This window comes from Rhipicephalus sanguineus, chromosome 3, assembly GCF_013339695.2.
Source record: "Rhipicephalus sanguineus isolate Rsan-2018 chromosome 3, BIME_Rsan_1.4, whole genome shotgun sequence".
NCBI lineage: Eukaryota > Metazoa > Arthropoda > Arachnida > Ixodida > Ixodidae > Rhipicephalus > Rhipicephalus sanguineus.
Genome location: NC_051178.1, coordinates 224,089,232 through 224,113,827, shown reverse-complemented (window position 1 = coordinate 224,113,827; position 24,596 = coordinate 224,089,232). Strand labels below are relative to the sequence as shown.

At 47.1% G+C, this 24,596-nt stretch overlaps 1 protein-coding gene and 1 non-coding gene across 2 annotated transcripts; one reads left to right on the top strand and one right to left on the bottom strand.

Moving 5' to 3' along the window:
• Window positions 1-3,587: 3,587 nt before the first annotated feature.
• On the top strand, window positions 3,588-3,669 carry Trnas-gcu (transfer RNA serine (anticodon GCU)). Its single transcript has one exon. It is a non-coding gene; the product is annotated as a tRNA-Ser (tRNA).
• Window positions 3,670-4,615: 946 nt separating this feature from the next.
• On the bottom strand, window positions 4,616-24,140 carry LOC119388340 (bestrophin-3). The gene is made up of 6 exons (XM_037656047.2): window positions 23,977-24,140; window positions 22,019-22,462; window positions 18,356-18,643; window positions 16,493-16,645; window positions 6,697-6,777; window positions 4,616-5,421 (listed from the first exon to the last, which is right to left on the bottom strand). Exons 2-6 carry the CDS (start codon window positions 22,442-22,444, stop codon window positions 5,266-5,268), a joined length of 1,104 nt encoding a protein of 367 aa, XP_037511975.1. The 5' UTR covers window positions 22,445-22,462; window positions 23,977-24,140; the 3' UTR covers window positions 4,616-5,265.
• Window positions 24,141-24,596: the final 456 nt, after the last annotated feature.

Genomic DNA, 24,596 nt, shown 5'->3' with positions numbered 1-24,596 from the left:
CGGTATGGAGGAGACGGACGCGAGAATTCTCCAAGGGAAAATGGGGTCCAGCCACTGGTGTGGACGCCTGAATTCCGTAATTCCTCAAATTCAACCCCATCTTACGCACGCTGATCGAGGAAAATGTCGTGGGGAATGTACCAATACACAGAAAAATGAGGAGGGGTGACGCAATTTGATGGCAGAAAGCAGTCTGTGAACGAGTTTCTGATTTGAAAAAGACAATAAAGTAACCTTGCTGGAGAGCATATACTTAGTTTGTTTGTCATTTCGTTATTTCATCCGACGTCTGCCCATGGGCAGAAAGCTCACGGCGAGCTTTCATGCATGAAAGCTCGCCGTGAGCTTGGAGGCTGACATGTCTGATGAGTTGGTAAATAGCTGCTCAATCGCAGTCCTTAATTACATATCAAAAATGAAAGCTCACGGCGAGCTTTCATGCATGAAAGCTCGCCGTGAGCTTGGAGGCTGACATGTCTGATGAGTTGGTAAATAGCTGCTCCATCGCAGTCCTTAATTACATATCAAAAATTGGCCTAGTCGGAAAGCTTTAATGGTTGGCTATTTCTCATAGCTAAGCCTTATCTCACCTGACACCCTCCTTGTAAATATTTCTATCAGGTTCACTTGCCCATTTCATTTTTTTTTTTTGAACACGACAGTGTTTTATGCAGGTGTCCACCACGACTACACTGACGCACTTCCGTCACGGATATGACGTTGTAAAATATAAAGACTGACATTGGCAAAGAAAAAACATTTCCGTCACCCGGAGTCGAACTTACGACCTCAAGATCGCAAGCGCACAGCGCGAAACGACTCCGCCGCAGACGGCATGTTCTTTGCTGTGCTAACGGCGAGCTATTTATGTACACCATTTGCCGGTGGCGGTACTCAGAGATCGGCGGTACAGCGTGTTTTCGTCATCACTAGCGAGATGGCGCGAAGGCCTCGAAGAGCGCGCTTTAAAAGTCGTCCCCCACTCGACCGGTCGTGGTCGCTCGTGCGGGCGCTTATCTCGTGATCTCGGTGGTTTGTACGTCTTGCGCTCTGCCTGCAAGTTTCCGTTGAGAGCACGAAGATCCCCTCGCTCACTGCAGCGGCCGCTTTTGCGAAAGGAGCGCGCTGCTCACACAGAAATAAGTTACAACTGTGACAGTTCGCGCTCATCCTTTGTATATTCGTTCCGCGCGTCCTTTCTGCTTGAGCAGCACATTGCAAGTTTCGAGCGGCTTGCCGTTCTTCGCGTAACATTGCAATTTGATGCTGTAGCATTCATTCCTTCGCGCTTGGGGCGAAAGAATGCACAACAAATGCTCAACTACGTCTGTGAAGACACGTTTCACTTTCGTGTTATACCGATTCCTATGACAGAGGGATCAGCCATGTTTTTTTATATTCTTTCCTTCTATTATTATTTCCTCCCCTCTCTTCTTTAATCTGTCAATCCCATTCCCCATTCCTATACAGAGTAGCATGCCAGCGGTATATACTGACGCCGGCAAAAATCTCTGTATTGCTAAGAAAAAGCATCTCTCTCTCTTAAGCAACAAGTACCTTTGCAGCGCTTTTCCTTTCCGATTTTCACTACGTTATTACGTGTGGAAAAACCATGGTGGTTTGGACCGAACCAGAAGAAAACGAGCATTTCAAGCGATAAGTTCCGTGGCGAAGTTAGAAGAAGGTTTGGGAGGTTCAACCTCCCACCGCCTCGATATTATTGCATTTTGTATATGTATGTATATGCACACACATACAAAAACATGCCAGATCACACATAAAGGGAAGTCAGAACCCCAGAAAAAGTTTTCTCCACGACCCTGGATAGGTACGTTCATGGTTAAAATCATGCTTATGTGGAAGCGGGCTTACACCGACCTTTTTATATTATTGCTTTTCATGGGCTTCGTTATGAACAAAAAAAAAGGGGGGGGGGGTAACGAGAGGCATTCCGAAGTCGTGGCGGAGAGACGTGCTCACGCAAAGGCTACAGAATATAGCGCAAGCCTTCACCTCGTCCACACAAATTCCAAAACAGAAGATACGCTGGACCAGACGAAAAAAGGCAGTGCTGCTTACACAGACAAAGCGCCGATAAATTGAATGTCGGAAGCCACAGGCTTCCAGAAGATTGTGTTTCGTTTGTTGAAGGAAAAGAGCATCATTTAACTAGTCAAAGGAGTCTCTAGACTCACGGGTGGTACCAGGGGAGGAGAAGGCGAGGAAGGGAGTGTTGGAAAAGTGTGGGGGCCTGCCCCCACTGGTTTCGAACCTGTAGGGGCGACCTTTCCACGAGGCCCGGGGCGCTCGTGGAAAGGTCGGGCAGACTCGGCTCGGCGCCCCCTCCCAAGTGGCGCCCGGGGCACTTGTACCCCCCTGCTCCCCCTAGTCACGCCACTGTTCACAGTTACGTAAAAAATGGGTGCAATAACTTGGCCTGCAAGAGACGTATAGCCTCTGTCCCTCTCAGTTTCTCTCTTTAACAATAATTCTTGATGTTTTACTTGCCAAAACCACGATATCACTATGGGGCACGCTGCAGTGGAGGGCTCCGGAAATTTAGACCACCTGAGGTTCTTTAACGTGCACCTAATTTTAAGTACACGGGCCTCTCTACTCATCGAATGAGAACGCTTCAGGAGTTTTTTCGTGTTAATTAGAATAGTTTTGGAATAGTAAGAAAACCATTTCCAGAACAGCTCTAGATCTCCAGAGCAATTTATTTGAAACAAACATTGACTACATTTAACAAAGGAACATTACAATTGCTTTTAGCCGACACAATTATGTAAATCGAGGTAAGCTCGAACACAGCAGCGACTAAAGCCTTCGAGAATACTTAGTAACTGTAGGTTGAAGTACAGCAGTTGCTTCCAGTATTCAAGGTCTTAATTCGTCGCCACCTTTTAAATAAAACTGAGACATAAAAATGAATCAATGTTTCATGAATCAACATCACGAATCTCATGATGATGATAGTAGATTAGGCACTTGCTTCGGCGACACTGGACATTTAAGCAAGAACGTCTCCATCTGGTATAGCCTTGACAGCCCCGGATAAGCTTGTGTTGCATGCATCTTAGTAATTCAATAACTAAAACAAAAATGATCCCTCGCTGTTCCAACATTTTGTTCTTTCGGGGTCTTCCCGTCGGTGCCGATTATTCGTGAAGTATTCGAGAAGTATTCGGCATTTCGAATATGAACTATTCGATTCGATCACCGAATCGAATAAAAGGCTATTGGATTCGTGATTAGAAATTTTCGAATATTCGCACACTCCTAATATACTTATAAACACACCGGTCGAAACGTTAGAATAAATGTAATGTTTTTCACTGTGGCTGTTTTATACTCTTAACTGAATAGCCAGTAATCTTCTTCTGAAACTATATACATTATATATAGCTCAGAAGCTGAATGTATGTCGTGCTGTGCAGCAAGTAAATGTCGCAACAGCGTACCATTTGCATTCAGCAGTCGTCTCATGATTGATCGCACCCAACAATAAACCAGCCTATTTTTTACCATAGTTTTTTTTTTCTTGACGCTCTCCACATGCAGCTGCAAAGCGATACGAATTGTGTGACGAGGTGGCCGAGAGGTTAAGGCGATGGACTGCTAATCCATTGGGCTCTGCCCGCGTGGGTTCGAATCCCATCCTCGTCGTAATTTTTTTTTTCTTCGCCATGTTTCTTTTTTTCTCGCGAACCACCACGGAGCAAGATAAACGTGTTATCTATCAGTTTTCTTTTTTTTGTTTCCTCCTCTTTATCGGGTTTACAGAGGCTTGACCTGCAGACGATCGTTCCTTGCAATACCGTATATACTCGTTTTTATTCAGGCGTCATCGAAATGCGGCCGCAGTTGGGAGTCGAGAACCTGTTTGCCGCGAAGCGATTAGAGAATACGAAACCGGCTGCAGTAATCTTCCACTAGTCTTCATGCGTTCACCTCGGACAGGCAACGCTGGCAGGCTAATCTTTGCAGCCTTTTATCGAGCTTCTTTCTCGAAAAGGTCGTATCAACTAACAAGGCAACGCAACTTTGAGAATGGTTTTCCGTTTGTAGTTCCGTGCCTCGGCATGGCTTCGTGGAACGTCGGAACGCTCAAGTGTTATCTGACTTGGGTAATATGTTCAGGCAGTCTATATATTCAGGCAGTCTGCCAAGCCGAAAGAAAGAGACACGATTAGCACGACAGCTTACGCCGCACTGGCAGCACTGGTGTGTGTGTGTGTGTGTGTGTGTGTGTGTGTGTGTGTGTGTGTGTGTGTGTGTGTGTGTGTGTGTGTGTGTGTGTGTGTGTGCGCGCGTGCGCGCGCGCGCGCGCGCGCGTGTGTGTGTGTGTGTGTGTGTGTGTGTGTGTGTGTGTGTGTGTGTGTGTTTTACTTTGTTGAGAGTAAAGCATTGCAAGTGCTTCGTAAGGGAGAAAGCGCCTTTAATTATAAAACAGGGAGCGACTGACACTCGCAGCAGGCACAGTAAGAATATTAAAAAAAGGGTGTTGGCCTTTGCGCTGTGCGCCAGGACAACCACGAAGTGTGCCAGAAGTGACATAAAACAAACAGCCCAAGTATATATTTTTTTTTCAACTGCTGCCCTTCGGGTATAAAAGTGCAAATTTTATGTATATACATGTTGCCGTGCGCATACCAAGGCAAGCAGATGACACCGGGGCAAGTAAAAAGGATATGACTTGCTGGATTGGCAGCCCGCGCCGACAAAAAGTGAGCTAATTCGGTCGAACACATTGCACCCATGCGTACAATGCGTGTCGCTATCTACTGGGCGGAGCCGGCAGGCTGGTCTTTGCCCGGTACGCTATGAATGGAAAGAAGTTGTTTTAGCGTTACACCAAGTTCATTCGGACAGCTAACACGTTAAAATGGCAGCACTGTAGGCCACAGCGTGATAGGTAATACAGCACTGCATGAATGCTGCTTCATCAAGGCTCCTCAGACACAAGATGGATAGGGATCTGGGTACAAGGGCGACCACAGCTGCAACCATGGACTGCTCGGAGAACGGGACTGAGCGTGAATAAAACGTTTGCACCGGTGGTCTTTGCCCACTAATTTACGCCTGAATGGCTATGGATTCATTGAAAACATTCGAAGTTCCAGCAACGCACGACGCAAGTAGGACGTACAAGAGCATTCAAGGGATGGCGGGTGTACAGAGTGGCACGCGCGACGACAGTGCGCTCGATATAGCTCCGCTGATAAGCACACGAAGGCGAGCCATGCCGTTGAACGTAGATCGTCAGCCAATGTTGACAGCTGAGCCGCGGTAGGTGGGTATCTTGTGAATTATGGCAGCCGCGGTGTAAGGCAGGTCCGGCTCCTGGCTGTCCCAGTGCAGGTCACGCTCCATTTGAGGGAACTTGCCGTACATTTCGTCCACCGCCATGTACGAGACCTGCACAGTTCAACGCTGAGGCTATAGTCTCACACCGTTAATCAAGTGCCTGCTGAGGCACATAGTGCAGCTTGTAATTGAGGCTCATGTTTCTCACTGTATATATATATATATATATATATATATATATATATATATATATATATATATATATATATATATATATATATGCCGGAATCTGCGCGATGGGAAGACATGACCATTACACAGCGAATAAACTGACCAGATTATGCTTTGCCGGCCTACAACGCCGCTCGAAAACACAGTTCAGTGATTAAAATGGCAATGACGTCAACTGAACAGAACTTGTCTATTTCTGCCATAAGTGTGTACACCTTCGTGCAGCGACCCTGCATGGGGAAGGCTCACCATCTTCAGCTGTAGTCTTATCAGACAAAATTATAAAAAAAAAAATTATGGAAATTTTACATGCAAAAATTACAATATGATTATGTGGCATGAAGTAGTGGTGTGTACGTCTGGATTAATTTTGACGACCTGGGGTATTTCAAGTACAAGGGCTCATCAGTGCAACAAAACCATAGTCGCTAAGCCATCACACCAGGCACAAAATTTGCACAAGAAGGCCAGAATACAAGCTAAATGGATGAGAATGCCAGACATATAAATGGCGATACTACTACAAGGTGCAGAGACATACACACGTGTTTAGTTACCATTAATTGTTACCTCCCGCGTATCTTTCGGCATAAACGTAAAGATATGCACAAACGTCCAGCTTTTTCATTTTGTTGTATGTCGACGTCGGCGCCATCGTTGCGAGCGAGTAACACTAACCCGGAAACCATTTTTTATGAATGCATGTTCCAGCGAGAACGTAAATTGGAGGCTGTGCACGTAGCACCCTTTCCAAATATTTTACGCTATACAAGTAGATATGGCTGGACGCGAATTCACTTGTAGAAGGAACTGGACTCTAGGCGAATATACATTAACGGCATGTCCCCCCCCCCCCCCCCCCACACACACACACGAGAGTCCTGTGTCATATACTATTTCTTTAACGGTGTGAAACGCGGCGACACCAATACCTTCTTATGGTTTCACAGCGTTAGCTGTAGAATGTAACTTGTATAACATCACTTTCTAGCTGCATGCTTGCTCGTCTGTTCGACTGCGGTTCCGCGACAGCGGCTGTTCGCCGTGTTCAGCGCCCAATCAACTAAAAGCAAACATGCACCAAACTTTTCCCGCTCATCGAACGATGCACGATGCTATTAAACTGACAGAGGGAGAATGTCATCGCCAACACACCTGCGTGTGCCGATCGATGAGCCAGTTGGTTTCGAAGTCGTCATCGTCCTCACCGAAAGGGTTTATCAGCTGCTCGGCAACCTGAAACAGCAACAGGCATGCGCGCGCCGTTGAAATAAATGAGAGATGAAGTGCTGCAGATATACGTGTATAGCGCCATTCTCCGAACAGCCTACATTTCGTGCTTTCAAATGGAATCAAATAACGAAAGCTGGGTGGGCGTGTCGCTATGGGTACGTCTCAAAACAACGTGTGAACTATAAGAAACGTGCATCAGGGTACAGGCACGTCTTCGCAATCGCCCACCAATATCAACGTAGTCACGATAGGGAAACAAACCTGCAACATTAGGCTTCGCAAATTTATGATCCACCGCCACAAAACAACACGCAATGATAAATAAATAAATAAATAAATAAATAAATAAATAAATAAATAAATAAATAAATAAATAAATAAATAAATAACAAGCAAGCACATAAAGAAACCTGGAATTATTTTATGCGCCTTAATCTATGCACACGAGCTTTTTTTTTTTTACAGTTTTCATCAAATGCCGCCGGCGCGACTGAGATCAAACCCGAGCCTTCGGTTTTTGCAGCAAAACGTCATAGAGCCTTTTGAGCAACCACAGTTGATTGCAATACGACATTTTAAGCGGCAGAAAATTAAGTCTACGCTTGTTCATTGTTTTCTTTGTTTAACCACAAGCGCGAAATACAACGCAGTTGAGTGATGCGCATATTGGTTGTAACGTCATGTGTTTTAGTTAGAAAACCATTGTATGTATGTATGTATGTATGTATGTATGTATGTATGTATGTATGTATGTATGTATGTGTGTGTGTATGTATGTATGTATGTATGTATGTATGTGTGTGTGTGTATGTATGTATGTATGTATGTATGTATGTATGTATGTATGTATGTATGTATGTATGTATGTATGTATGTATGTATGTGTGTATGTATGTATGTATGTATGTATGTATGTATGTATGGAGTGAAAAACAACATTTATTCTGAGCTTTCGGCCGGGGACAGGCCTTGGATAAAGGCCGGTCGCGTCGAAGACTCAGAATAAATGTTATGTTTTACAGCGAAAGCTGTTATGAGATCACAAGGGCCGTTTTTGGTGCCGTAGTTGTCCGCCGCCGCCGCCGCCGGTGTCCGTAACCACTATCGCTCGAAATAAGAAAAAAAAACGTGAAATAAGAAAAAATTTCCAGGATGGAACGAGGTTCGAACCTGGGCCCTCTGCGTGGGAGCCCAGTGTTCTACCTCGGAGCCATGCCGGTGCTTGAAACTGCGCTGCAAAAAGACCGTATGCCAGGCCCGTAACTAGGGGGGGGTTGAGGGGGTTCTGACCCCCCCCGAAATTTTTTTGATGCTTTAACTTTTCGGGTGATACTAAAATATTTACACGCCTTCACAGCGACCCCCAGCTGCCAAAGTTACACTGCAACTTTCCTGGCATTGCTTCCCTCTTCTTCCTTTCTTCAAACCTACCAGAACACCTCAGCGCTCCCTCCCCCGCACGCGCACCTGCCCTATTTGTACAGCTTTGCACTTCGCCCTCGCGTTCCTTCGAGTCTTTTCTTTTTCGTCTTTCACCCCGTAGCAGCTCCTTTATTGATTCCAGATGCTTTCCTTGTGCATTGCCGCTGGAGAAGTTATCCGTCTGTGCGGACCGCACGTGTCGGCTTTGGGTTTCTACGAAAAGCGCGTCTCCCTCTGTGAAAGTAAACAGTTCGACAGCAACGGCAACACCAACACGACGTGCGCAAATTTGCCAGGGAACGAAACCCCTAAGCGGAAAAACTCAGCGGCGCATTCCGAGGACGCAGGCTGCAGGGTAAACTTTTCTCAAACTGTAGTCTTCGCCACCGAAACGAATCATCGAAGATGACATCTACTGAAAGACTGGCATATCCGAGCAACTTCGAACAACCTTAACCACACGCAAGGAAATCTACCTCTTCTGTACACACAAGGTATATGCGCCTCCCTACAAAGCACACAAAGCGAGGATACAGCCGGCACACAATCCGGCACCAGCGGTCAACTTTCACAGGAGAGAAAAAACGCCGCCAAGCTGGGCTGCGCGCGGGAGTACAGAGGCTGACGTCACAGCCTACAAAGTGCATTTTTGGGGGGTCACGGCTATTTAATTAGCGCAGCCCAGAGAGAATTATGCAGGCGCCCAGGGAGCCGTCTGTGAAAAGGTGACTTTTTCACAGGAACGGAGCAACACCTGCTTTCTGGACTGTACCACGGGAGTGCAAATGTCTCGGCAGTGCATTCTTGGGGGGTTCACGTATATTAAGGGGAGTATGGAGTGCCCATGGAGTCTTCTGTGAAAAGGTCTTTAAGTAGCGTTAATCCAGTTTGCTGCAGCGGGAGTACAATAATGGTCCTGCATGCACACCAGCTGTAGCGGCGTTCAGAAAACACATGCGCCACGCGGGAGCCGGCGCGTTCATCACACTTCTACATTCTAGCCACTGTAAAGTGGATAAGAGAGGAAGAAAACATCGCCCGCCGTTCACGCCAGGCAGTCGAAGCAGTCGCAAACGTCTTTTTGGAGCCACTGGCCACTTCTGTGTGCGTGCACAGGATTGCGGCAGCAAAATGAAAAGACACTCTGCAACAACGAAGCAAAGGAGTCTTGCGTCTTACTTCAAGAAAGTTCGAACCGATGAAGCGGACGGAGAAGAACCGCCTCCTTCGAAGGATAAAACTTCGCCCTCCTCAGCACTGGTGGAAAGCCAAGCGCGTCGGAACTTCTGTAGCGACTCAGGAGAATGCACCAGTTTATGTGAATCACCTGAGAACGAACACAAGCAGGACACCCATGCGCCGCCGGAAAATGATGGTGGCCGCAGTGCAACTCCAAGTGACCTTTGTTCTACAGTCAACGCTGGGCAAAGTGACGCCTTTACCACTGGGCAATGCCCAAGGAAGGTGAGTGGCATGGCACCTACACATTCTGGTTCGCCTCCCCTCTGTGCGACGAGTGCGAATATTTTGGACTTGGGACTGTTTGTCTCGAAAAGCAATAATGTAAATGATCCAGAGACGACGGAGAAGCTGCTGCTCAATCCGTGGACCCCTCCGGCTAACTATGATTATCCAGCCACAGGGAAAAGGAATCTGAAGTTCCAACCTCACTGGGTAGATCGTTACCCATGGCTTGTTTATTCAGAGAAGCTTCAAGGAGCATTATGCAAATATTGCGTAGTCTTCGCAAGCGAGTGTGCAGGAAAAGGGGAGCACCAGCGCTTGGGCTGTTTTGTAACTAAGGAGTTCACCAATTACAAGAAAGCCATGGACGCCTTTAAGAGCCACGCATCCAGCAGTTATCACGCCATGTCAACAACGCTATCGGAGAACTTTTTAGCAGTCCGGTCCCGCTCACAGCATGACATCTTAACACAACTTGACCACGGTCTTAAAAAGCAGGCGGAAGAAAACCGCAAGAACTTGCTGCCAATAATAGAAACAATCCTTTTCTGTGGCAGGCAAGAAGTACCGCTTCGCGGCACAGACGACTCTGGTCCGATAAATATGTCTGAAGTGCTGCCATTGAAAAATGATGGAAATTTCCGCGCACTGCTTAGGATGAGAGCAAAATGTGGAGATGCCGCCTTGAGAGCTCACATGGAAACATCTCCGGCGAATGCGCTGTACACGAGCCCAAAAATTCAAAATGAGTTGATCACCCTCTGTGGTAAAATCATACAAAGAAAGATAGTTGAAAACGTCAACTGAGGTTCGTGTTTTTCAGTTCTAGCTGACGAGGCCACTGATATATCTCGCACCGCCCACATTCCCTATGTGTAAGGTACGTTGGACACGACACGTCGGGAGTGCCCATACTTAAAGAAGATTTTGTAGATTTCGTTCCCGTGTACGATCTCACTGGCAAGGCGCTGGCGAGCACAATCCTGAACAGCCTTAGAGGTCATGGCTTTGACCTGAACCTACTTTGCGGGCAAGGATACGACGGCGCGGCATCAATGAGCGGCCACCTTAACGGTGTTCAAGCCTTCATTCGTCAAACAGCGCCCAAAGCGTTGTACGTGCATTGTAGCGCCCACTCGTTGAACCTTGCTCTGCTTCACGCATGCAAACTCCCCAGCATCCGCAACTGTTTGGGAACTGTATCCTCAACCTGTACGTTTGTGAGAGCTTCGCCACAGAGGACGAACCAACTGCGAGACAAAGTAGAAGATTTAACACAAGAAAAAAAATGCCAGGCCTGCGCGGAAAGCGCAGCACAGTCACAGCGAAAGCTGGAAGAGCGGCATTTGTAGAGCCCGTTCTTAACTCTCTTGGGGCTACTAATACAAGTACACTAGCAAGGTCCCCACTACGCCATAAATCACAATATTTGTGAAGATGGGAAGCACCTACAACGCGATTATTCGTCATTGTGCGCAGAAGCGAGGTTCCAGCTACACATATGTAAGGCATTATGTGCACTTTGTTTACGTGACGACTGATGGCGATGAAGAATTGTGGCTCAGCCCTTCGTAATGGGTTGGAAGGTTTAAACGGCTCACCAGTTACGTAATTCGCACTGTGTGACGCCCGGTTGCTATTTAACTCTCCCGCCATGCAATATAACATACATTGACGTGAGAAAGAGAGACAGAGAGAAGGGGGAAGAACTTTATTGAGACCCTGAGGAAATGGATGATGGGCTTATGGGCTTCCTTGGCAACCAATGCAAGTGCACATGCGAGGAACCCACTACGCTATAAATCATCATAAGTTCTGTGAAATTGAAATGCTTACGTGACGACTGATGACGATGAAGAACTGTGGCTCAGCTCTTTGTAATGGGCTGGAAGCTTTAAACGGCTCACCAGTTACGTAATTCTCATTGTGTGACGCCCGGTCGCTATTTAACTCTCCCACCATGCAATATAACATACATTGACGTGAGAAAGAGAGACAGAGAGAGGAGGGAAGAACTTTATTGAGACCCTGAGGAAATGGATGATGGGCTCATGGGCTTCCTTGGCAACCAATGCAAGTGCACTTGCGAGGAACCCACTACGCTATAAATCATAATTTCTGTGTAGTAGGGCAGCAGCCACTATGCCATTTTTCGTCATTCAACGGAGAGCCGTGGTACCCGCTAAAACATGTAAGGCATCATGCGCACTTTGTTGGTGTTGTGCCTGATGACGATGAAGAATTATTGCAGAGCCCCTTGTAGTGGGTTGGAAGCATCCAACAGCCCACTCGTTGCGCAATTCGCATTGTGTGACGCCTGGTTACAGAATTCACGTTGTGTGGTGCGCGGTTGTTATTTCACTCTTCTACCACACTAAATTACATATGCTAATGTGGTTCCTTCTGGACATGAGGCCTGTATAGCGTCATTTTGCAAGGCAGTTCCAAGCACCGGCATGGCTCTGAGGTACAACACTGGGCTCCCACGCAGAGGACCCAGGTTCGAACCCCGTTCCATCCTGGAAATTTTTTCATATTTCGTTTTTTTTTCTTATTTCGAGCGATAGTGGTTACGGACACCGGCGGCGGCGGCGGCGGCGGCGGCGGCAGCGGCGGCGGCGGCGGCGGCGGCGGCGGACAACTACGCCACCAAAAACGGCCGTTGAAATGATCTCATAACAGCTTTCGCTGTAAAAAGAAAATCAGTTCTCTCCTTTTGCCAAACAAGGTGGGTAGAGAGTCACGATGCACTTCAGCGTTTCCTTGAACTGTACGTGCCTATTGTACAATTCCTCGAATATTTGGAAGAAGAGGCCGCGTCATCTGATACTTCATCAAAAGCTTCTCAACTGCTCAATGCCATTACGAAGCCCGAGTTTGTCGTTTCGCTTCAGATCTGTAGCGACCTCTTCTCTTTGACACTGCCACTTTGCAAGTTTCTTCAAAAAATTGACTGTGACTTGGCTCAAGCGTGCGATCACGTAAAGAATGTTATAGACGTTCTTTCCACAAAAAGGGCTAGTGCGGAAACGGAATTTAATAACATTTTTCTGAAGTCGCTCTCTTTGCTGAAGATCACAAATGTTGAGATACCACGCATCACTGGAAGGCAGATGCAAAGAAGCAACGTACCTTCTGCTACTCCCGAAGAGTACTACCGGAGGAATGTGTATTTGCCTTTGCTGGCTGACTTCGAAAATCAATTAAGAGACCGGTTCGATGCCCATAAGAAGGTCGTGGTTGGCCTTAACATGCTGCTGCCGAAATTCTGCGCATCGGCTAGCCTTTCTGATATTGATGATGCAGTGCAGTTTTACCTTGGCGACATTCCTTCCGCTAATGTCATCGAAGCAGAGTTCACACTGTGGGTGAACAAATGCTGCCAGATCGAAGAAAAGAATCGCCCAGCTTGTGCTTTACAGGCCTTAGAGATGTGCAACCGCGACTTTTTTCCGAACATCCACAGCCTACTTTCTATCCTGGCGACTTTACCCGTGTCGACGTCGACCCCGGAACGGACTTTTTCCACACTGAGAAGGCTGAAGAGCTACCTTCGAAATCATATGAACAACGACAGATTGACCGGACTAGCACTGCTCAGCATCCATCGAGAACTTCAAGTGACCCCAGAACAAGTCCTCACAGAATTTTGCAAGTTGCCGAGAAGGAAAAACTTCCTCGTTTAAACTTCCCTCTATGTTTCAAGAGTCGATTAAAAGCTAAACCCAGCTAGCCCAAGCTTCAACCCTTCTATTCTTTCGCAATTACGAGGAAACTATCCAGCAAGCAGAATGTGCGAACGGTAACAAGAAGATCGGAATGTCGGGCGACTTGTTTGTTTGCTTGCATACATACTGTCACGGACTGCCATTTTTGCGACCCGGCGTAACGGCAAATTAACGGGCGCCGCACTCCCCCGCTGACCGGTGGAACCGTTCGCTCATGAAAAGACTGGTCTTTAGTGCAGGGAAGTACTGAATGGGGTGTTCTTCTTCAAACGTTAGTCGCCGATGTTTGATCCTTTGTACCTACGGCGGCGTCGGCACGGTCGTCAAAGGCCGCGATGCACCCCGAACCAGCTGTAGACTGCAAGACGCACCGGCTGAAACCAAGGAAACTGACCATTCCCACGGGCAAAACTGCTTGTGGACAAGCCGTATGAGAGAACCCCAACAGGTTGTCACTCTCGCTCAGTTGAGGACCCTCTCCTAATTAAAAAGGGACGCGGTCAATATATTTTTAGGGTGGAGTTTCTAACAATGAAACGTGCATGATTGGACCCATGTAGAGGTCTCTTTTCCCCCAGGACGAGAATGAGGGGACACGGAGGTCGATTTAAGCGCAGGATTTCGCCTTGCTAAGCAGTCTAGTTGCTGACCAACATGGTGTAGAAGGAGATCAAGAAGTATCCCTTAAGTGGTTGTGGCTCCGTATCGGCTGGCCACCTAAACTTAGCCATTCGTCTAGTTGTGACGCGAAATTAACGTCTGTAACGTAGGCATCGGTACTTGAATCTCGAGTAAGTTCAACCTGCCCGAGATCGGCTTCAAGCACTAGCCTACCGGAAACACCAGCGCTGCAACACCGCCGACATCGCAGTTGTGCCAGAACTCTCTCTGACTTCTTGCATCCGATCGTCGTGGACTCAACGCTGCCGGTCATCACAGGTATCCCTTCACCTGTTTATACCTTCGGACTTTCTCATCTGTAGTTTTATTGTTGGTTAGTTTTGTGTATAGTTTGTAATACTTCTCTCTTGTAAGCTGATTTATTGATTTTATATGTATTTTGTTAGTTGGTATTAAGTGTTGTACTAGATTCCTCGTGCTGCAATATCACTAGAGTTTTGTTTTTCCCCACACACGTCTCTGATCTCTTCACTGTCTCTGCTTACGTACGGAACGACCTAACCTGCTGCCATTCCCGTCGCCGACTTCGCGCTGGCGACGCTAGAGTGGCAGCTTGTAACACATACATACCGTTTTTGTACCGTGGTTACATTGTGTTACTTCATCAGGAGCCGTTGGTCGCGGTGTCCCCGGCTTTGGTGGTGCTATTGTCCAAACTTATTTCTTGCTTTAACCAGAATTTGAGGTTGACATACCAATTTCTTTATTTGGGTACAAATAATTGAAAAGTACCATCGAATTATTACAAGTAAGCGATGTACTTGATTTATTCACAAAAATAAGCCAGTATAAATCTTAAAAAATGGCAGCCGTTCTACACGCAAACCCCCCCCGAAAAAAATTCCTGGGTACGGCCCTGCCGTATGCAGGCTTCATGTCGCGAAGGAACCACATTAACACGTGCAATGTAGCGTGGTAGAAGAGTAAAATAACAACCAAGCGTCACACAACGCGAATTTTGTAACCAGGCGTCACACAATGCGAATTGCGCAACGAGTGGGTTGTTGAATGCTTCCAACCCATTACAAAGGGCTCTCCCATAATTCTTCATCGTCATCAGCCGCAGCATCAACAAAGTGCACAGAATGCCTTAAAGGTGTTTAGCGGGTTCCACGATTCTCTGCAGAATGACGAAAATTTCAATAGTGGCGGCTTCCCTACTTCAAAAAATTATGATCATTTATGGCGTAGTGGGTTCCTCGCAAGTGCAGTTCTATAGGTTGCCAAGGAAGCCCATAAGGCTCCCATGATGCATTTCCTCAGGGTCTCAATAAAGTTCTTTCCCTGTCTCTCTCTTTCTCACGTTGACCTATGTTGTATTGCGTGGTGGGAGAGTAAAATAACGACCGGGCGTCACACGATGTGAATTGTGGGTCGTTTAGAGCTTCCAACCCATTACAAATGGCTCAACCATTATTCTTCATCGTCATCAACCGTCGCATCAACAAACTGCGCGTAATACCTTTCATGTGGTAGCTCGTTTCTCCGAAGAATGACGAATCATGTCGTGGTGGGTGCTTCCCAACTTCACAAAAATTATGATTTGTGGCGTAGTGGGTACGTTGCTAGTTTACTTGTATTAGTAGCCACAAGAGAGTTTACAACGGACTCTAGAAGTGACCGCTCTTCTAGCTTTCGCTGTGACTGTGCTGCGCTTTCCGCGCAGGCCTGGCGTTTTTCACTGTGACTTTCTTTCATATAATTAAGCCAAGAGCCAGGAATAGTCCTTTGAAAAAAAAAAAAAAACACGGAAAGACAAGGGGTATATTACAGTCTCTCAACATGTGTCTACTTGCCATGTTCTCGTAATATAATCGATCTCGATCTATATACGTTAATAATATTACACGTTGCTCTCACGTAATACATTTCTTGATGCCACGTAGCATTTTACTTGAACGACTGAACTTGACTATTGTACACGCCTTGTGTGGTTTAATCAACGTTTCACTATGTCATCGTCGTGATGCTGTGCTGGTAATCCTTTCGCAGAGCCACTTCTGTTGCTTGAACGCATGGTGTTGCAACGTGTTAAGATTTCGCTTACCGAACAAAAGCTTCATCCAAGGGCCGGCCATTAACTATTGTTTGCGTAAACCTGAGAAGGGGACAATGAAAAATGGTTCGCTTTTTGTCTCGAAGAATGTACGCCACTCTAAAGCCGAATAACTCGCGACCTATTTTAAATCAAGGTGGCCGTATATAGACATATTCACAGACGGCTCTGGGCTGCGCTATACAGGCGTGACCCCCCAAAAATGCGCTGCTGAGGCTGTGACGTCAGCCTTTGTACTCCCGTGCGCAGCCTGCGGCATGGCGGCGTTTTTTTATCTCTTGCGAAAAGGTGTACACACAGCGCTTTCTTACCTCGTCATCGCGGCTATCGAATATATTGTCTAACTAAACGCGAGTGACTTGATCACCTTGAGCCATCCCATGAAGAAGATGAACTGCAAGAAGGTGAAGAAGGGAAAGTAGACGTCCAACTGGTGACCCGCATAGTTTTTTTCAGGGTCCAAGCTCTGGCGTGCAACTAGGCACGTCACGAAGAACAAGTGCGTTGTGAGCGTCACCACCTGCGGTTAAAGGAATCGGTTGCATGCGTTCTTGATAACAATAAATGACCGTTTATGTCGACACCTATTTACTACGTATCTGGATTCATAGTCATTGTCTAGTTGCGGACCCATAGAGGGAAAAAAAAGTGGTTTATACAGTACGAGTCAACGAATTTACAAATTTCATAATACCGGCATGCCTACCATTTGCAGAACACATTTTGTTTGAGGTACAACGGTAAGGTATATGCGTTGTTACAAAATACATTGTTTAAATTACAGTACCTTTTCGAACAGGGTACAAAATTATATGCGGACTGTGTGTTCAGAGGCAAATGATTCCAGATTTTGGCACCGGTGAACGAGATCAGTCGGCGACCATAATTATTATTAGTTCTGGGGGAGTTCAATTTCTTCTGGAGAGCGTGTAAAAGAATAACGAATATTGAACGAATTAAAATATCTACTCGGAGTTCCCATCGATAAGCTACAAGACGAGCTTGGCCTGAATATCTTCAGCGAAGATTCCTCTCCTCAAAAGCTTTATATGCTGACAACAATACGTGTGCAGGGCTGCAAGATATGATGGATAAACCTTTGTGTGGCGGCTGCCCGTGATTAATACAAGAAGACGTGACAGGCGCGAGACAAACTCCAGGACGTGATTACCGAAGAGGCGGCAGCGCTGCCATCCGTGTAGGTGTTGGCTTTCAGACGTATATCGATTTTGTGACGTACAAAAATGTACTGGCGATCTTATTAAGCAGGACAGTTTCCGCACGCATAAGGTTTCTTTCAGTGACAAGATAATGTATTCGAAGGGATTGAGTGTGCTGCAGTTAATGCCGTTAATAGCATTGCTTGATTCGGGGTTTGAGTTCCTGTACAACCGTATTTGATGTATATAGGTGGCCTCTTTTTCACTCTGTACGCGCATGTGTGACAATATGATGATCTATGTAAATTCCTGCCAGGCTACTAAGCAACTGCGTAGCGCTTGTCTGTCTCCTTTCTTCTGTCCTCATCTTTATTTTTTTTTAGCTAGCTATTTTACCTCTACAGTTAGCTCTAATTTGAATTCACGAACTTGGTCATTTTGAAAACTATGACCATTAGAAAAAACGTGATCCGATATTTGCATGTGCCGGTGACCACGTTAACGTACTATTTGACGTACCGCCAAGTCTCCTAGTGAGAATTTTTGACTGTTTGCAGCTAGAGAGAGGAGAGATAGGAAAGAGATGAAGGCTGATAAGGAAACAAGTTGAATTTGTTACCCTGCGCGGAGATGAGGGGATTTAACGGGACTGAAAGGAAAAAAGGTGACTATCGAAACTAAAATTGGACCACAAAATTGAAGGGAAACACGTTCCCATGACAGTTCATGCGTATGGTCCGTAGAACAAGCAGATAGCGAACTCCCTTATGCTTTGGCTGCATTCAGAGCAAACATTATTGGAACCACTGTCTTTCGCAAATTGGTTACGAACATCGTCGCACGTATGGGGCACTACTAGTCTCAAAACACAAAGATTTTCTTGGCATACCTTCTTCAGTTAAATTTTGGTCAAATGGACTTAGGATGACTTACAGAAGGGGGAACTCGTTAGAGCTCGCAATGCAAGTGCTTATACTCTTCGAAGAAATCGAAAGTTTACTTTGTCGCTTGAAGAAATAAGCACATATGCGATAGTATATTAACAGCCTGACTACATAAGACTTCCGCACCTGCGTGTAGACGAGAGGTACGGTGACCCAGTCGTAGCACCATAGGAGCGAACACTTTGCGCGGAACTGGTTGAGCTCTTCGAGTAGGTGCTTGACCGGAGGGCCGGGCTGGAGCCGTCCTTGCTGCACGGCCACGTTGGCCAGATTAACGAACCACACCGATGGCAGCCAGTGACGGTTGGTGCGGCTGGGCGTCGCCTCGTACAGGGACCGCTCCGCGGACGTCATGAAGCCCGCTTCCACTAGGTGCTGCGTACTCGGGAACCGTTTCTTCACAGATCCGCTCACCTACGATGGCAAAAAAATGTCTGAGGCTAGTCATCACGATGAGACCTAATTAGCGCAAAGAATAAAACGATGGACACAGAAAAGAACCCTTACAAAAATGGATTTAGACTGTCTATAGACTGTCTAAATCTATTTTTGTAAGGGAAGACGAAGACAGGCGCTAATCATCGCGAGCGAAAGGTATTTTTGGCTTTATTGCGCAAAGGCTATGCACACAGTGTTTCATTAAGCCTTCGCCTGGTCCCGTGGTACCGCAGCGGCGAGGCTCCGAGCCAGCGCAGCTGCGACGGCTCTCCGCAGCGGATGACGTGCGTGACGTCACGCCTGCCACACTTGCGGTTCGTTGGCTCAAGGTAATGAACCTCTACCGGCCTACGTCACTCACGCCCCGTGACGTCAGGTCACGTGACCTTTCGGCGCACGTGCAACGGCGGTGGTTGGCAAAACACTCCCGCTGCCGGCTCAGCGCGGTACAGCCGCACGGTGTTTGGCGCACGTTTTTTTTTTTCTTTTGAACCTTTTCCTTCATCTTTCGGTTCCAAGATTATTTGTGGTATGTGTCAAAAAACATATAAATGTATCGTGGACTGTGTGACGAAACATTTGCGACGCTGCTGGCTGTTTAACTTGGAGAAGTGAACCCACGTGGTGGTCTGTGCGAGGAACAGCGGCATCGTCTTCGAAAATGTGCCGCATTTACTGTGGCGTGTAGTGTGCGTTAAAAGGCAGCGACAATACCGGTTCACCTTTGCGGACGTTGAAACTGACAATATTGTGTGTGGTGTGTGAATAACGATGCATCTTGTTTGCGAAAACATTGGCGCGCGTTGTGTCTAACAGGGCCATTTGCAGTGACCGGTTTTCGACGGAACATCAGGATTGGACATTTTATTTGACGCGATGATCTGCGAGTGCGTACATCTCAGTGTGTGCTGCGTGCACAAAAAATAAATAAATAAACGTGCATGATGTCCGGGCTGAAAGGTGAGACTATACGCATGAGCTACCAGCGTGTTTTAGCATTGCCGAACATGCATGTACGGTTTACCACGGCGAATACCCAGAACCATACGCGTATCGCCTTTTATTGGAGATGTACGTCCTAATGGAAGCAGTGGAGATTCTTGCTTGTCATATTCTAGTTAGCTTATCATTACGGCTCGATATTTATGAAGTGACATTCCGAGTTCGTGTACCATATCTAAAGGAGACGAGTAAGCATGGAAACACGTTGTATCAGCTACAGCGAAGTCACCGCGCAAGAGATTATTTATAATTAAATTATTGTGTTTAACATCGCAAAACTGCTCAGTGGATTATGAGGAATGCCGTAAGGGAAAGCTTCGCTTTAAATTTCACGGGGATTTGTTAACCTCAACCGAACGCACGCCAATGAGTGTTTCCTTCGTTTTTTTTTTCATTAATCTCCGATCAGAATCTTGTGCCGTGAGTGAGAACCTAATCCGTGACCTCGCGCACAGTAGCCGCCAATGCTGTACATCGTTTAAAACTGCAGTGCGGATTTCGCGACGGAAGTTGAGTACGTTCACATCCATTCCATGCTAATATTTCTCCAAACACCAGTCGTCGTGAAAATGTACAACGTTCGCTTTCTAAGAGCATAAGATTTTTTTATGGCTGTCATCCACGACGAGCACATCATATGTTGACTTAGCAGAATCGTTCATTATAGGCAGTGACTATTCCTTTTAACATCTGTGAGTTCAGAAAATAGCAATTTGCAAAAACATCTATCGAAGTACAGTGAAACCTCGGTGATACGAATCTCACGGGACCGCCGAAAATATTCGTATCATCCGAAATTCGTGTCACCAGAAAGCATGGAAAATTAGCATGCGACAAAAGAAAGCTGGCGTATATTTTCATTTATTGTTTGTTAGGGCTGCGGCAACGTCAGGAAGAATCATGAATGATTGTCAGTTAAGTTTTTATATGTGGGCAATCATGCCAGCACTCGTAAATATACGGCCACGTAAATAATGAACCAGGTGCGTTGTGACCCGCGACACTCAGAGCCCGTGACGCGTCTCTGAAGGTTTATTCCGACCGTAAGAAAAGTGTTTTTCTTACACCTTGATTTTGTCGATTTGGCGGTGCGGTGCGCATGCCCACACTTGCGTTCCCGCGCTCGCACGTGCTTGGCGCGTCTTCCGCGACAGCGCGGACAGCATCTCTTCGTACCCTTGGGTGGTAGCGAACGTTCGTATCAAACGTCGCTGGGTGAAAATCGGTTCGCAACAACTGCACTCCATTACATTGCAGGCCAATGGGCCTTGGCCGGGACCAACGAAAAAATCGTATCACCCCGAACTTCGTATGAGCTGTGATCGTATCACCGAGGTTTCACTGTAACGCAGACACACGCAGCGCTGCTATGCAGAAATCCCGCCGGCGGAACTTTCTTGCCAACCAGCGCTTGCTCCGAAGGCGGGACTTGGGGGCGGGACACTGCCAGTGACGTCACATTCTTTGCAAACAGGGAGAGGTCTGTTATGAGTGACCTTGAGAGACGGCGTAGTAGAGCTTTCACTCTAAAAGAAACACTGCACTGAACATTACAGTAAATACTCCGGAACTGAGCTAGCATTAAGTTGACCGCAGGTATATATAGTGTCCTCTAGATTGTTCAGAACACATAAGTGCACATCCAGTATATATGTTTCATTTTTGTGCAAAATGTTTCCTTTCCCAATAGTAGTCTAGCACGTGCTTCGCTAGATCTCTACATTCCGTCACCTATCTCTCATACACAGACTTGCTGCATATACAGTCAAGGACTTGTTGAAACTGACGCATGTTCAAGGTCGCGGTTTTGAGCACTGCGCACGCAGACCTTCAAATGCGTAATGCTACATTATTATGATCGAACTTCAACGTAAAAAAATACATCAGCGAAAGAAAAACCACGTGGAAAAAGGTGAACGTCCCCAATGCGCGAGGGACGTTCATACTTGAGGATTTTGTAGATATAGATAGGCTTGCGCTGTTTTGTTGGAATCCGCTAATGTAGTCGAACCTAGTAACCAATAGTCGCTTGACGCAACGGAAGCATCCGAAACAACTATCTGGTGCTATCTTCTACGAAACTTTGTTCAACACGCAGCAATGATGCCAAATTAGTCACGGTGAAACATGAAGGGATCGTTATTCACCATGGCTAATCGGCGCCACGGCGACCAGTCGAAGCTGGTCGGTAAGCGAACACGATTGCATTTGTTCTTTCTTTACTTCACATTATTCATTGCTTTAGTCTCGTCCTTTTGTTCCTACTCAACCACGTGCTATTACATTAATCGCTAAACAAAATCAGTCGCGTAGGCGCGTTTGATAACGAACGGCTCTACAAGCACTCACCGACTTGAGGACGAGCACGAGCCCTAGGTTGGCGTAACGCATCATGGTGCGTCGCAACAGGCGCCCATTCTCGTCGCCGCCAGAGACGTACGCGAGAACGACATGCGCCAGCCGGTCCGGCCAAGGGATGCTGGTAAACTGGTCCCACCAACGGCCTGCCACGAATGAAACGTAAAAGCCGAGCACGAATGAGAGCGGTATGTGTTCGAGCGCCCGGTCACTGTAGAGCGCGAGCTGCTCGAAGAGCTGCCTTTGGTCGGCCGTCATGAAGCGCCGGTACCAGATGGCGATGGCGGTGAACGCCGCCCCGTACACCAACATCTCCTTGTAGATGAGCTTGTAGACCGAGCCACGCCAGCGGGCAACCAGCTTCCAGAAACCCAGCAGTGTGCTCGTGGAAACGTCCGCCTGGTACGCGATCGTCATGGTACCGACGACGACGGCCTGCATGAAATGGTGTCAGACATTAGTTTTCAAATGGAGCGGCGCAGGTGAATCGGCAGTGATAATTTAATCAAAAAGGCAACGTTGTCACGCTACTGTGTCTAAATAAGACTCGCAACAACAAAGAAAGTAAGAGTCAGAATAACATTCATTCTTCCTAATTATGTTCCTTTTGCCTAATTATTTTTTGACACGAAAGTGTTTTATGCCGGGGTCCACCACGGCTCCACTGACGCATTTACATCACGGATATGACGTTGTAATATATAAAGACTAACATATGGCAAAGAAAAAGCTATAAGAAAAAGTTCCGTCACCGGTAGTCGCTTACGACCTCGCGATCGCCAGCGCGCAGCGCGAAACGACTCCGCCACAGACGGCATGTTCTCTGCTATGCTAACGGCGAGCTATTTATGTACACCATTTGCCGGTGGCGGTACTCAGAGATCGGCGGTAGAGCGTGTTTTCGTTATCACTAGCGAGATGGCGCGAACTCGACAGGGCGTGGTCGCTCGTGCGGGCGCTTATCTCGTGATCTCGGTGGTTCGTACGTCTTGCGCTCTGCCTGCGAGTTTCCGTTGAGAGCACGAAGGTCACCTCGCTCACTGCAGCGGCCGCGTTTGCGAAAGGAGCGCGCTGCACACACAGAAATAAGTTACAACTGTGACAGTTCGCGCTCATGCTGTGTATGTTCGTTCCGCGCGTCCTTTCTGCTTGAGCAGCGCATTGCAAGTTTCGAGCGGCTTGCCGTTCTTCGCGTAACATTACAATTTGATGCTGTAGCATTCATTCCTTCGCGCTTAGGGCGAAAAAATGCACAACAAACGCTCAACTGCGTCTGTGAAGACACGTTTCACTTTCGTGTTATACCGATTCCTATGACAGAGGGATCAGTCATTTTTTTTTTTTTTAGGACTTATTACCGCAGTGCTTCGATATAGTGCTAATATGTAGCGTAACGTTTATGTTTCGAACTTGCACACGCGTTGTCCGTGATCTGTTCACGTTGGACAACTTGAAATTATTTGATGGCTCTATTTGCAAAAACAACGATATTAAATACATTGCTCTTGCGCTTATTTGTCGACCATCTAATGGGCACGTTCTTACATATGGATCGTGCTTAACACATGCAAGCATATACATATAGTCGCTTTGCTCTTCTCCAGTTATCGCATGCACCCTTGCGCGTCAGCGTTCGTTTCGCATCGTTCGTAATTTTCTCGTGCCCATGACAGCAGGCAAAAACAAGCTACACGCCCACTGCCAGCGTGCGTGCTATTCTTACCCTGTTGCCCCTCTGCTGATTCTAAAAAAATCACTTGACAGACACGACTTCTTTACCACTTTTACCGATTGCTTTACGTGCCATTACAATCTCGAAACTCCACAGCGCTGAGTTTAAGAGTCTTACAGCGTTTAGCAGGGCGTTAAAACCACAAGTCAGAAATACTTACAATAAAACACCACGGGAATCAGATAATAGACCAAACGGACGGAGAAAAATGTCTTACCTGGGCACCGATCCCTGCGGAACGGCGGGCCCTGTGTCAGGCAGGCGGGATCATCGCCAAAGCTCGCGCTCCTGTGAGTGTCTGCGACCCTTTCAGGTTGCAAGGAAGTAAAGCGCATGCCCGTTCCGTTTCGTGCTTGCGATCGCTCAGTGCACGTCCGTTCCCGCGTGTCGAAAACAAAGACACCTTTAGCGGCACGCTTAGCCCACGTCAGCGGTTACAGAAAAGAAGACTGCCTATCTCTACGATATACAAGCACGTTTTCGCCTGAGGCGGTGCGGTGAGCTGACGTTTCTATCACGCATTGCTTCCATCAGGGGAGTATCCAGAAATTTTTTTTCGGGGGGGGGGGGGCACCTCCTTGATCTGAAGTTGGGGTCGGGCAGGCAGATGTGATCGAGTGTCATTTTGAGCTCTGTATGCCATGGCAAAAAAAAATTTACGGGGGCGGGGGCACAGGCCCGGTGTGCCCCCCCCCCCCCCCCTGGTTACGCCACTGGCTTCCATAGTGCATCGCACGCGGTATCACGCGCGAGTTGTGTGGCACGTGCACTCTCAGGATTACATGCATGGATCAACGAGGGCAACGCATTCTGCGCATTGCTCGAAACGAGACTCTT